The following is a 14057-nucleotide window of genomic DNA, read 5'->3' as shown; positions in this document are numbered from 1 at the left end:
TTCTCTAGGTGCCAAATTTCCAAACTCTGGAGAGAGAAAAAAGGGAAATGTGTCATTTCCAATGGTTAAATTCAACGGCTTTATCTCAACTTCTATAAATACATAGTTTACTTGAAGCAAGGGTTTTTATGAAAGGTGAGCGATAGAGTGAGAGAGGGCCAGAGAGGAAGCGAGGGACAAAGGGTCAGAGGGGGAGCTAATGAGGCTGAGGCAGCTATGAAGTCAAGAGAGGCAGCAAGAGAAAGCGAGACGAGCGATCGAGGGGAGAGCCGATAACAACGAGGTGACGACCAACGAGCCACGAGCAACAACTGATCGAGGTCGAGGGAGGGTAAGCCATCGAAGGGAAGGAGGCACAAAGAGAGGGAAAGGGGAAGAAGGCGCATAAATGGAAAGGGGAGGAGAATGAGGCAATGATATATATATATATACTTTTAATTTAAAATAAATATTTTTATTTAAGTTAATTATTAGAATTTAAATAAGTCCTTTGCTTTGCCTATATATATATTAATTTTTGTAATTTAATTTGAAATTTCTAATTTGATTTAATTTTTAATGTTTAAATTTTTAATTAAAGGTGATTTTATTTATTTTTTAATTAATTATTTTATATTCATTCTTTAAATTGATTATAATTTTTTTTACTATAAAATATATCCGTTAAATTACGACCATTATTATGAAAATTATATCCATTAAAATATAACTGTTAAGTTTAATTATAGTTTTTAATAAAAAAATATTAAAGTAATATCTCTATTTTAACACTTGCCATTAAAGTAGATTTATAATATAAGAATGACATAATAGTATTTAAAATTATAAAGGAATGATTTAGCACCCTAAAATAACAACTCCTCCTCAGTTGCTCTTAGGGTGTGTTTGATAATATTTAGTTGAAAAAGAAAAAAAATTTCAACTTGCATGAAAAATAAAAATCACATCCCACTGGATAAAATTTTTCATGAAAAATAGGTTAAAATATGCTTTAATGGTTGTACCATGGAATTGAATTATATGAAAATGTATTGTATCAAACAACAAATATACAATTCAATTCCTTAAATGTGACTTTTTTTTTTTATTATAAAATTTCCATGTTATTAAACACACCCTTAGTTAAAAGCAATTCTTACCTAGGTTTTATGTAACGGCTCGCCTTCCGGAGCCCCCGCTAGCATAGAGGATCCGTGAGAGGGTCATTACTTAAATGATACTGAACAATAACACGACTACAATTCATATACAACCCTTATTAAAATCATATTTATTTTTTTTATATATAACATCTCATAATCCTCATTACATAGTTGATCACCGTGTGCCTATTTGGCTTACATAAAACACATACATCTCTGTCGACGTTCAATTTCAGCCGACACTGATTCGTTTTTGGGCCGCGGTGAGTTAGTCCAAAGTGCCAATAAGAAGAATACAAAGGTTTTAGACATGAGTCAACACCAGGATTTTTACATGGTTCAGCCAGAACGATACCTACTCTACGACCGTACTCTGATTATTTTCTCAGAATGGCGGTGTCTGATTATTCTCTCTGTCCCTGCCCCTCATGATATATCCGATAATTATTTATACCGAGGGGCCTTTACAATTTAGATAACATATAGAAATACAATGATTACATAATGGGGGACAAACAACCCTTATCATCTACACAAAATCGGGAGTGGGATCCTCATTACGAGAGGTATGGGTTGTTGCAGATAAAGTGAATAGTCCTTATCTCTGACTTCTCAGCAACTTTAACACTTATGCGAGTTGGCGGTTTTAGGCCAGCGACCTGGGCGGTCCAGCGAACTGAGGGTTTTATTGGGAGTTCGTTAGTCAATCGTTGAGAGCTCGCTAGAGGGCTTTACCAGGAGCTCGCAAGGTGCTTGCTTTACGGATTCAGACTTTGGTGGTGTATGGACTTCCTTTGACAAGGTCGCCTGGACTTTCTGGGCTCTAGGTGATTGGGCCGGCCCATTGGACTGAGCCCGACCCATGAGGAGTGAAGCGGGAATGGCGTACAACAATCTCAAACATAAAACATTAACCTTAATATAAGCACAATGGCACCCAGGATCTAGTTTCGGGAGAGTTCTGCACTTGCTACCATCACGACGGCCTAGACCCAAACCCTGTTGAACGTACCTGCTATCACAGGCATATCTCTTACCTGGAATGATAGAAAGCAAACATGAGTCGCGAGACTAAGCAAGCTCTAGAAAGAAAGGCCGTAGGTTAAAGATAGGACTATTCCCATGACACTCCAATGCAAATTATGTCAATGCAACCATATCATGCCATGGTCCATACGTGCCTTACTTTTACATGTATAACATAAAGTTAACTGTACATAAGGAACCAGGGGCCCACATAAGTCACACATTGGCGCCCAGGTCCTGCATACATACCTGTTGCAGCCTAACATAGGCTACCATATTATTATCCATAAAGACTCGCCTTTTTCTGACATTAGTCGGCTTTTCCTGATACTCGTTACATATTCTTCCTGATACTCATCATACCCTCATATGTTCTTCCTGTCATCCATCACATTGTCATATCTTTTCGCGATCTTGGTCTTCCCTCGGGCCACCCCCGAGCTAATATTTAAGCTGAGCTAAAGCTCACCGAGTCGGTACTCCCGACACTTGGCACGGTACTCCCGCCCAGAATAACAGTAACAATAAAACCATGCAATGCAACACATAAGAAATGCAATGGGTTTTATAGCATAAACGTGATGACAAGGCCCCCATAAACCAAGCATCAAGCCATGCTACGTCCATATAAGAATACACACATGCGGCATGCTCTAAATGCACATGTTCGCCTAGGGTACCCAAATTGGCTCTTAGACCAACTGGGTCATGCAAATGCTCACACATCCCATCACATACAAGCATGTTTTCCCAAATGAATGCAACCTAGCCCCCTGTAGCACACACATTATGATATGCACAAACCAAGGCGGGAATCTGGGGTACCAGCTCTTCTGACCCATCTAGCGCTTATCGTAACAACCGGTGACTGGTGCCCATACATCTAGCCATCAACTGCCACGACCCACGGTCGACAGTCAGTGGCTTTGTACCCCATACCCTTAGACACACTTACTGACATTATTAACTTTATATCTTCTAAACTTAACATTACACAACATTTCTCCATAACTTTTCATGTACATAACCATATAACATCATGATACCATTCTCATTCCTTTTCATTAACAGAAAACCAAATCAACATACATAATAGACTCTTAACATATTCTATTAATCCTGACCATAGCCAATTTTCTAAGAATCTAACCCCAACGGGTTCGACATCATTCCCAAGGAAAGCGGAGCGATACGAAGTTCCGTGATGGTCGAAAAGAAAGATACCAACTCGTCATTTTTTAGCTCATTCCATTATCAATAAACTCATTAATAAAATAAAAGTCATAAAGTGGTACGCAGATTATTATTATTTATGTGTAGAACCGAATCATGATGAGGGATGGTTTAAAATATGAAAAATAATGAAAACTCTCGCAGGAAATGAAGAACATGAGGAGAGGGTTAGGAGCTTGCCTGAAATCGATTGATTCCTGCCTCTTTTGTGCTCCCGATGCGGAGTAAAACGTTTTACTACGTTTAATATAGCCATGGCTTAAATTAATTAAATTTAACCGCATAAAATTTATAATTTAATCATATAACGTTTCTATTAATTTTTACCCACGTACCTGATCATTTCCCATGTTGAAATGATCCCAAACCCCCTTTATTTTTTCTATATTTTTTTTCTTTTCTTTCATTTCCTTTCTTTTCTTTCCTTTTTCCTGCCTCTCATGCGCGTGCCATGCTTCATCTTTTCTTTTTCTTTCATTCTTTTTCTCTTTTTTCTTTTCTTTCTTCTTTCTTTTCTTCTTCTTCCCCACGCCACCTCCCATGCGCCTGTGCAGGTTGCTGCCATGGCCGACGGTTGCTTTAGCCACTGCCACAGCCCCTTCCCCGGCCAGCCATCAGCCGACCACCATTGCTGCCTCGGTGCGTCACCGCGCACCTGCTGGTTCTCTGCCCTGCTTCGCTGCTGCGGCTGGTTGCTTGACTGCCACGGTCGAGCTTCACTCGGCCAGTTTCCATGGCCGCCGCTCCTTCTCTCCCTCTTTCTATCTCTCCATCTCTCTCCCTTTCCCTTCCCCTCTCTCTCGGCTTCCAGCTCTCTCACGAGCTCCTCTTCTCTCCCTCATCTGTTTTCATTTTCAATAAAATTAGCCCCCTACAACATACTTAGGGCCCACGATATATGTATATATATATTTATATATTAGTTTAGTTTATTGGTTTGTATATTAGTTTATTAATTTAAGTTAAGTTAATTTAATTTACACATTTATTATTATTGTTAGCATTATCCCTATTCGTTATAATAATAATAATAATAATTCAAATACTTGATATGGACCTCAAATATCGGAATTATGGTCTCTAAAATTTCGAGATGTTACATTTTAGTTTCCCCGGTCTATTCACACCAACTATGACAAATGGGTAGAGATGCCGCGCGGAAAAGCTTGAGGAATAAGATTAGAAAAGGAGAGGCGACGCAAAATCCAAGGGAAAAGAAGGGGTGATGCGAGTGAGGGTACTGAGAGGGGAGTGACGTGACGTGATGAGGGAATAGTTACTCACGTGAAGAAATACAAAAAGCCTGCGGGTCGGGTTGCTAGCTAGTTAATTAAAAAAATACTATTAGTATATCATTGTGTACGTCTTAAATTACATAATAATGTTAAAATGTCTCTTACTCAAAATAATGAGGTGAGATATATAACTAAAATATCCTTCACATAAGGCATAACGTGAGACTATGAGAGGGAGAGTATTTTATAAAAATTTGTGATGTATCACGTAGTCTAATTATAACATGGTCCGCTACTTAAACATTTGGAAGATAGGCTAGGCCTAGGACTAGGACTAGGAGAGGAAGACGCTTCGTTGGGAGTTAGGTGTGGCCTTACTTGCCGTATGTAGGATGCTTCTGTTTCCATCCACGTCTCCCTGGTGGTACGGTAGGTGAGCGCCTTCAACACTCTCTGTCTGTCACACTTTCTTGCTTCTTCATCACTCTCTCCTCCGTTTTCACTCCCCCGCCCCCACTTTCCATTATTGTCAGGCTTGTTATAATAAAGATATTATAACCCACCCACTTTTCTTTTTCATGCCTCCCTCGCTCCCTAAAACCACACGTGAGAGGACTGGTAACTGCCATCGGATCTAACGGCCGTTAAAGAAGGCGATTTGGATGTCCGTGAAAATTTGTCCCCGTGGGTGGCAATTTGGTACTTTCGGAGGCAGAGAACAAGCACGCATGCGCGCGAGCGAGCTCCGTGCCTCTCTAAGCTTGCCGTGGCTTTGAGATGAGCAACAAAGACAGATAAATTATTTTATTATTAACCCCCGCCCCCCGTCCCGGAGGTAAATGATATCTTAATTTACAGCTATTTTTGGGTTTATTTTAAGGGTTCTCCCTCGCTGCCACGTGTGCTCTTAAGGTATCCACTACTAGTAGTTAGATTTAATAACAAAGAGAATAATGATGGATTTAGAGAGTTTCCTTTCCTATATCAGTTTTGATAAATACAGGTTAGCGTGATAAATTCACTTATTAGTAATTTAGTATACTACTTTTTTTTTTTATATGAATGCGTTTTAAATTTAATAAATTGACCGAACAAGTACAGAAAACACTAGGGGACAAGGCGTACGTGTGAGGTAGGTGAGTCTCAATTTACTCACTTCGTCACTGCCCCAGTGCTTCATGCCTGAACAAAAATTAAACTATAATAAACTCCATATCATCACTCAAGGCCAACCGAGGTGCGGGAATCCATGAACTTGCACCATTGTCTCCAACTTATCGTTATACCTATTTGCAGTAACTCCGTAATATATGCCAACAAACAATTAATCATCTATAATAATGTCATAAACATAAATAAAATTCATCATAATTTTCCATAATAACAACAACAACAACAACAATAATAATAAAAACCATAATATGGCTGCATAAGTATAAATGCAATTTACAAGAATAACTCCATAAATACAATTTACATATATTTACCAAGAGGAGCTAAGTGGGGCAAATACGTACCATCCCTAGCTATCCCATACCCCCATAGGAATTAATGACTCGTGAACTCCTTAATTCTGGCCTTGAACTCAAGAGATTAGTGAGAAATAATTTCTCTCTAATCTAGGTGGATAAAATGGTCAATAATGTCTTGATAGACCTCAGTAGATTTGAGAAATTTATTTGATAGACCTTAATAAATTGAGTAAAATTATTTTTTAAATAACACACAATTTTACACCCCTTTTAAGTGTAGACTCTTATTTCAATTAAAACAAATATATATATATATATCCCTATTAATTAAATTTAGCTGTACGAGTTGTGTCACCAAACCAACCATTGGAAAAAATATTAATTTATCGACTTTTGATTTCTTAGTTAACTAACTAGTTAGAACATTTTTATTTAAATTCAAGTCTGTTTAATCACGTGTTTAATTAAAGGGTGTGTATAAAGTGAAATACAAAATGATATAAATTTTGGGGCACTAAGTTGAATTTTTTTAAAGTAAATTCTAATATTTATTTCTCTAATATTTATCAACATCAACGGTGACTACAAGTGGAATCAATGATGCTTAACAGCAGTGTTAAGATGATCATCCATGTCACTTTCATTTTTTTCTTTTCAAACATATTAAAATAACCATTAATTTGAAGAATAAATTCAAATATATTCAAGTAGCAACCCATTGATGCAATCACGGTACAAAGAACAGCTAGAGAAGGATCTGGAATCGCCGAGGAAAAAAAAAAAAAAAAACAAGAATAAATATGTTTTTGACTTTTTTTAGTCATATTATTAATTTTCGATTTCTTACCCTGATTAATTAATTATATATGCATCATTTTAAGTAGGAATATGCTATTTTATTAGTGAAATAAATCAAATTATTTTTAGCCATAAAATTATGATTTAACAAAATTTGATAAAAAATAAAAATAAAAAAGAGACTAAATTTTAACAAAAATCAAATAATGTCTATGGTAAAATTAAAAACAATGACTAATTTATTAAAGTATAAAATTTAGAAACCAATAGTGTGATTTACTCAAAATTAAGCTCAAACATATATATTTAATTTAATTAATTAATTAATTAATCCACACGCCATGATCATTTGTAACCCTAAAACGCATTGGAATTCCGTGTTGTTTTAATGCAATCAACTCTTTATCTGCTAGGTGCCACCATATTGTAGGCTTGCAGCTCGTTCATTTGCTCTTACTTTAGAATTCCTAAGAGCAATTTCAAGGGAATGTTATCCGGCCAACTTCATAATTGTCGAAATGATGTCTCTTTTCAAAATTTTTCACTCAAATGGGATGACACAATAATCTTTTTGGATGTCAATTTTATAAATTTTCAAAATTTTTCACTCAAATGGGGTGACACAATAATCTTTTTGGGTGTCAATTTTATAAATTCTGGAGAAAAAAAAAAAGATGTGTCATTTCAAACGATTATATTCAACGGCTTCATTTTAGCTTTTATAAATATATAGATTACCTAAAACAGAAATTTTTAGGCTAGGCAAGAGAGCCAGCGAGCAATAGAGGACCGGAAGGATAAGCTAACGAGGCCGAGGTAGTGACGTCGATGAACAACGACGCGAGAGAGTCCAAAAAGACAATAAGTAAGAGCGAGACAAGCAACTGAAGTGAGAAGTGGCGAGAACAATTGGCAAACAACGACTGACTAAGAATGAGTAGGGGCAAGCTATCAAGGGAAAGGAGGCACATAAAAAAGGAAAAGGGACGGAGACAAAAAAAAGGGGAAAGGGAAGGAGACAGGGATATATATATATAATTGATTTTAATTTAAAATAAATATTTTTATTTTAATAAATTATTAGAATTTAAATAGGTCATTTGCTTTACTTATATATATATATATTAATTTTTGTAATTTAATTTGATTTAATTTTAAAATTTTAATTTTTTAATTAAGGGTGATTTATTAAGAGTGATTTTATTTTTAATCATTATTTATTATATTGTTATTATTCATGAAAGATTATGTATTAAATTTGATTGCTATGAAAATACTTGTGAAATTGAAATATAGTTAAAATTGAAATTGGAATTAAAAATATAACTTGAAATTAAAATAAAAATAAAAATAAAAATAAAAATATAATCATTAAATTTAATTATATTTTTTAATAAAAAATATTAAAATATTAAAATAACACCCTTATTTTATCACCTATCATTAAAATAAATTTATAATTCAAAAATACTATAATATTATTCAAAATTATAAATGAGTGATTTATCAACCTAAAAGGGCAACTCCCTTAGGTTGCTATAATGCTAAAAACAAAGCAAAATTGGTTGACAATCCTTAATTAATATCATTCAATGAACCTCCCAAGTGATTCATAGCCTTTTATAGCGCCTTCAATCCACTCCCAGTAGAAACGGAACTCAAAGACGAAGCCAAAGAACCACATTTCGCCACGTGGCAGCTCGCCATTTGTCAGGCCCCAGAAGTTATGGCTGCTTCTGTGGACGCCCTGCCGGACTCGGCCACCTACTCCCCCTCGTCACTGTCGCCGCCTACCGGTCCTAAACCGCAGTTAAACTTGACGCCGTCAAGCCCCCCTGGGGGAGAACCCGACTCCACCCACCCCGCCCCGCCCCCCCACCCCCCACCTAACGTCTTCCCATCAAACGTTCTTTTTCATCTACCACCCATCTCCCTTATATTAATCCCACACCCATCTCCGATACGCTCAACCAGCTCCCTCCCCCGCCGCCGCCGCGCTATTACGTATCTCCTCCGCCGTCATTCTATCTAAACTACGCCCATGGATCTTCTCCTCCTAGAGAAGACCCTGCTGGGCCTCTTTGTCGCCGTGGTGCTCGCAATCACCATCTCGAAGTTGCGAGGCAAGCGGTTCAAGCTGCCTCCGGGCCCCCTACCCGTACCCGTATTTGGGAACTGGCTTCAAGTCGGGGATGATTTGAACCACCGGAACTTGTCTGACCTAGCGAAGAAATTCGGGCAAATATTCCTGCTTCGGATGGGGCAGCGTAACTTGGTGGTGGTCTCGTCCCCGGAGCTGGCCAAGGAGGTGCTCCACACCCAGGGGGTCCAGTTCGGGTCCCGAACCCGAAACGTGGTGTTCGATATCTTCACCGGGAAGGGGCAAGATATGGTGTTCACGGTGTACGGCGAGCACTGGAGGAAGATGAGGAGGATCATGACGGTGCCCTTCTTCACCAACAAGGTGGTCCAGCAGTACCGGTTGGGGTGGGAGGAAGAGGCGGGTCGGGTCGTCGAGGACGTGAAGCGGAACCCAGAGGCGGCCACCAATGGGATCGTCTTGAGGAAACGGTTGCAACTGATGATGTACAACAACATGTATCGCATCATGTTCGATAGGAAATTCGAGACCGAGGACGACCCCCTGTTCGTAAGCCTCAAGGCCTTGAACGGAGAGAGGAGTCGGCTGGCTCAGAGCTTCGAGTACAACTATGGAGATTTCATTCCCATTCTGAGGCCCTTCCTGAGAGGCTACTTGAAGATCTGCAAGGAAGTTAAAGATAGGCGGTTGCAGATTTTCAAGGACTATTTTGTCGAAGAAAGGAAGTGAGTTTCATCTCCGTTGCATTCGCATATTCAATTTCAATTACTTTTGACGAATTTAATAACGATTTTTGTCGTTTCTATGGCGATTCTTCTGGTTTGCAGGAAGCTATCGAGCACGACGAACATGGACAACAACAGTCTGAAATGCGCGATTGATCATATTTTGGATGCTCAACAGAAAGGGGAGATCAACGAGGACAACGTTCTGTACATAGTTGAGAATATCAACGTCGCTGGTAATTTTCACTCTTCCCTTGGTACATCCTCCTCTTTATAAATGGCTTGCCTTCCTTTTGTGGCAAATTGTAACGTTCTTGTGTTAAATTTAAACGCGTAGATACCTTTAGATTGCATTTCAACAGAGGAATCTTAAAAAATCTCAATCACTTGAAATGATATCTATATAAGGGTTATTTTAAGGTTTTTTTATATTTTAAATTCAAATTTAGGATTGAATTAAATTAAAAGTAAAACTTAAATATTTTCAATAGTTATGTAATGAAATTTAAAATTTAAAATAATAAATGATACAATCAAATAATCATGTACTAGGGCAACCTTAGAGGCTGCTTTTTTTTTTTAAGGGAAATAGGAAAAAAAAAATAAATAAACAGAGGGCTAGGCCTACTTACTGTCTGATCTTTTTCCTTTGCTTTTGTTTGCTTTACATCTATTCAAATCCAACAGGAGCTGTAGTTATCATCTCAATTACTATATTGCCCTGTCTGGATTGAATAGTGTGAGGCAGGGGGTAGGATCGGATCCAAATATTCAATGTCCTTCCAACTTATGCTCTACGAGCTATATTCAAATCCAACAGGAGCTGTAGTTATCATCTCAATTACTATATTGCCCTGTCTGGATTGAATAGTGTGAGGCAGGGGGTAGGATCGGATCCAAATATTCAATGTCCTTCCAAGATCTGCTTTTTTTTTTTTTTTTTTTTCGTTTTATAGACTGTCATCATCCTTCTCTAATAGTAGAATAGAAGGATTACGAAATATAGCTCGTAGAGCATAAGTTGGATGGCAAAAGGGCGAGTAAGATGCCAGTATAATTTGGTGGATTGTGAGTTCGATTTCTCCTTTATGCAAGGGCTAAAGGTTCAACCTGTAATTTACCTCTCTTGTGTAATCAAGAAGACGAGCATAGGGGACCGGGCAAGAATAGTTATCCCAAGAAGGATCATGAAATAGCTCGGGAACTGGGGTTATCAAAAAAAAAAAAAATAATTAAATGCCCTGTTTTTCTTTAATTTTCTAGTTTTTGTTTTCTTACATTGGAGAAGAATTTATAGATTAAAATTTCAAAATGAATGAAAATTTCTTATATATATATATATTAACATTAACTTAAATAGTTTTATAAAAGTTCAAATTTTTATCCACCACTTTCTCAATTTAAGAGAAAATGTTTTTTTTTATTTTTGTTCTGTTCGATCTCACTCTTTCCATTCCATTAACTTAAGCAGTAGTTCTATTATTATTAGACAAACACAAAAGTGGGACTTGTCAAATGCTTCATCTTCAAGCTGGGGTTTGATCAATTTAAGTATTGTGGATGAGTGGGGTTGAGTTGTCGTACCCAATAAATTATCCAAAAGTGAGTCATACAAGTTCTTATCCTCTTTAAGAAGTCGAAGAAATCATTTGATTATTGCCCTGTTTAAGAAGTTAACGAAACCATGTGATGATGTTATTAGAAGGTTGAACTTTGCTATTGGACCATCTAAACTCTTTTTCTTTAAGAAGACAAGTGCTAATTTGCTTGCTTCGAGTCTTAAAAGGTTGAATTTTGCCGGCACGCTTACTTGTCACTCTCTACACTTACGTTTTCCCTTCTTAATCTTATTGGGTCACAAGATTAATTGTCTGTTTAAAAGGAGAAAGGGATTGACAGATATTGTCAGAGGAACATGATGTTTGAATATGCGAAACCCCACTATCCATGGTTGTTTGGTTGGTGGGTTCGAAATTAATCATGTAGGGTGCACTGTCAACTAACCCACCTAACAGTGTTGTCTATTTAATTTATCCCATTAAAGATTTTCCATACAATTTGAAGACAATAGAGAAAATTAGCATAACGAGAAGTGACAACTGAGGGTGAAGTGAACCTGTTCATCACATGATTTTCCACCATGTCTCGATTGTATGATTAACATACTTAACGCATTTCATATTATTTACGCGAATATTTTAATGTGTAAGATTCGGTCGGCCAAGATACCTGGTGGACATACTAGTAGATTAGCGTTATGTTAGGTTGGCTTTTAAATTAGTATGGGAATAGGCCAATAGGGTACTCACTCACACCAACCCAATCCAATACATATTTAAAGTTCCATGCAGCCTGCATCTCTCTGCCTATGATCTATGATTTGATTTGCCAGTTTGATTCGTGGAAACAAAGAAAACAGAGCAATCTTTGACAACGGATTCTGCGTTTTTGTCTTCATTTGCCACTCTATTTTTGTATGGCAACATGTTTAAGCTTAACGCTAAAATGTCTGCTGCCATGATACAGCCATTGAGACAACGCTTTGGTCAATAGAATGGGGCATCGCCGAGCTGGTAAACCACCCGGAGATCCAGAAGAAGCTCCGGCACGAGCTCGACACCGTCCTAGGCCCCGGCGTCCAGATCACGGAGCCGGACACCCACAAGCTCCCTTACCTGCAAGCCGTGATCAAGGAGACTCTCCGCTACCGCATGGCGATCCCTCTTCTGGTCCCCCACATGAACCTCCACGACGAAAAGCTCGGCGGGTACGACATCCCGGCCGAGAGCAAGATCTTGGTGAACGCCTGGTGGCTCGCCAACAACCCTGACCACTGGAAGAACCCGGAAGAGTTCCGCCCCGAGAGGTTCCTGCAAGAGGAGGCCAAGGTGGAGGCCAGTGGCAATGATTTCAGGTACCTACCGTTTGGCGTCGGCCGGAGGAGCTGCCCTGGGATTATCCTGGCTCTGCCGATCCTCGGCATCACTTTGGGACGTTTGGTTCAGAATTTCGATCTCTTGCCGCCTCCCGGACAGTCGAAGATCGACACTTCCGAGAAGGGGGGACAATTCAGCTTGCACATTTTGAAGCACTCGACCATTGTTCTAAAGCCGCGGTCTTTTTGAATGCGATCTTTATTAGCTTGTTTGTGTGTTTTTGCGAAGAAGTGGGGGGTGTTGAGAAGCAATTCGCAATTCGGTATTCGCTTGGTGGGATTGTAAATCTATGGAAAGTTACGAATGTGGAATAAGTAATTTGTATGAACTAGTGATTTAGTAGTTCAGGTTCAGAACAAGATAGAGAGAAGCCCTCACTGGCACTGGCAGTAATTTTATATATGGAGCTTCAATGCGATGGAGATGGAATTCATGTAAGTCGACTCACAATCACAATTCACAAAACAACAGGTTATGCAAGACAAGAAAGCCCGCTTTTCTTTATTTTATCTTATAACTAACTACAGAATTGTGTATATGTACAGTACAAATATCACACGGAACAAACTTTATTCTTGTTTTCATTTTAAGTCGACTATTTTTTTTTAAATAGAATTTAATAATAATTGTTAATTCTTTGTAGTTTTAGGAAGAGGAAATAAGATAAAAATAAAGGGCCTAGAGAATTAGAGATGGGGGGGTTGTTTCATGTTTGCGAAAGATAATAACAAAGGAAGAAAAAAATAAATATTATGATACACTAGAGAAAAGTGCAACACTTTTTACGTATTACAAGTGCTTAAAATACTAAATAATAGTTAAAACGGAATAAAAAGTGCCCCCCCCCCCCCCCCCCCCCCCTCCATATTTAGGCGAAGGCTAGAATACAATCAGACTAGTTACAAAATAAAATCTTACTTTTTGTGTATTTATATACTCGTAACATTAATTTTAATAATTTTATAAAAATTTAAATTTGATTCTAGTTTAACAGAATTAGAATTTATTTATTGTTAAGAAAAGTATTTTAAATTATTTTTATCTGTCCAAAGAATATTTTCAATTATATCAGCTCTTTTGGCTTAGCGGTATGACCACTTATAAGTGGTATACCTTATTTAGTTATATTTTTATTAAAATTAAAAAAATTAAATGCTATCAAACTAAACTTAAAATTATATTTTAAAAAAACTCTTTTAACTTTTCTCAAAATCTATTACCACCAACTTATTTTCAATTTCATTCTCATTCATCCATTTGCCTACTCTCAGTGCCTCTAACCCCATTCCTATCGCCAGGGCCGATGTTTGTTTATGGATCTTAATCCCTCGAGTTTAATAAATAATTATTTTAATTTTATTATTAAAATAAATTAATAAATTTTTTATT

At 37.5% G+C, this 14057-nt stretch overlaps 1 protein-coding gene across 1 annotated transcript; it reads left to right on the top strand.

Annotated features, from left to right (window-relative positions):
* Positions 1-8816: 8816 nt before the first annotated feature.
* LOC127811155 (trans-cinnamate 4-monooxygenase) lies at positions 8817-13097 on the top strand. The gene is made up of 3 exons (XM_052350864.1): positions 8817-9732; positions 9835-9968; positions 12259-13097. Exons 1-3 carry the CDS (start codon positions 8948-8950, stop codon positions 12855-12857), a joined length of 1518 nt encoding a protein of 505 aa, XP_052206824.1. The 5' UTR covers positions 8817-8947; the 3' UTR covers positions 12858-13097.
* The last annotated feature ends 960 nt before the right edge of the window (positions 13098-14057 follow it).

Source organism: Diospyros lotus, chromosome 1 (genome assembly GCF_014633365.1).
Source record: "Diospyros lotus cultivar Yz01 chromosome 1, ASM1463336v1, whole genome shotgun sequence".
In the NCBI taxonomy this organism is placed as follows: domain Eukaryota; kingdom Viridiplantae; phylum Streptophyta; class Magnoliopsida; order Ericales; family Ebenaceae; genus Diospyros; species Diospyros lotus.
This window is presented reverse-complemented; position numbering and strand designations above follow the sequence as displayed.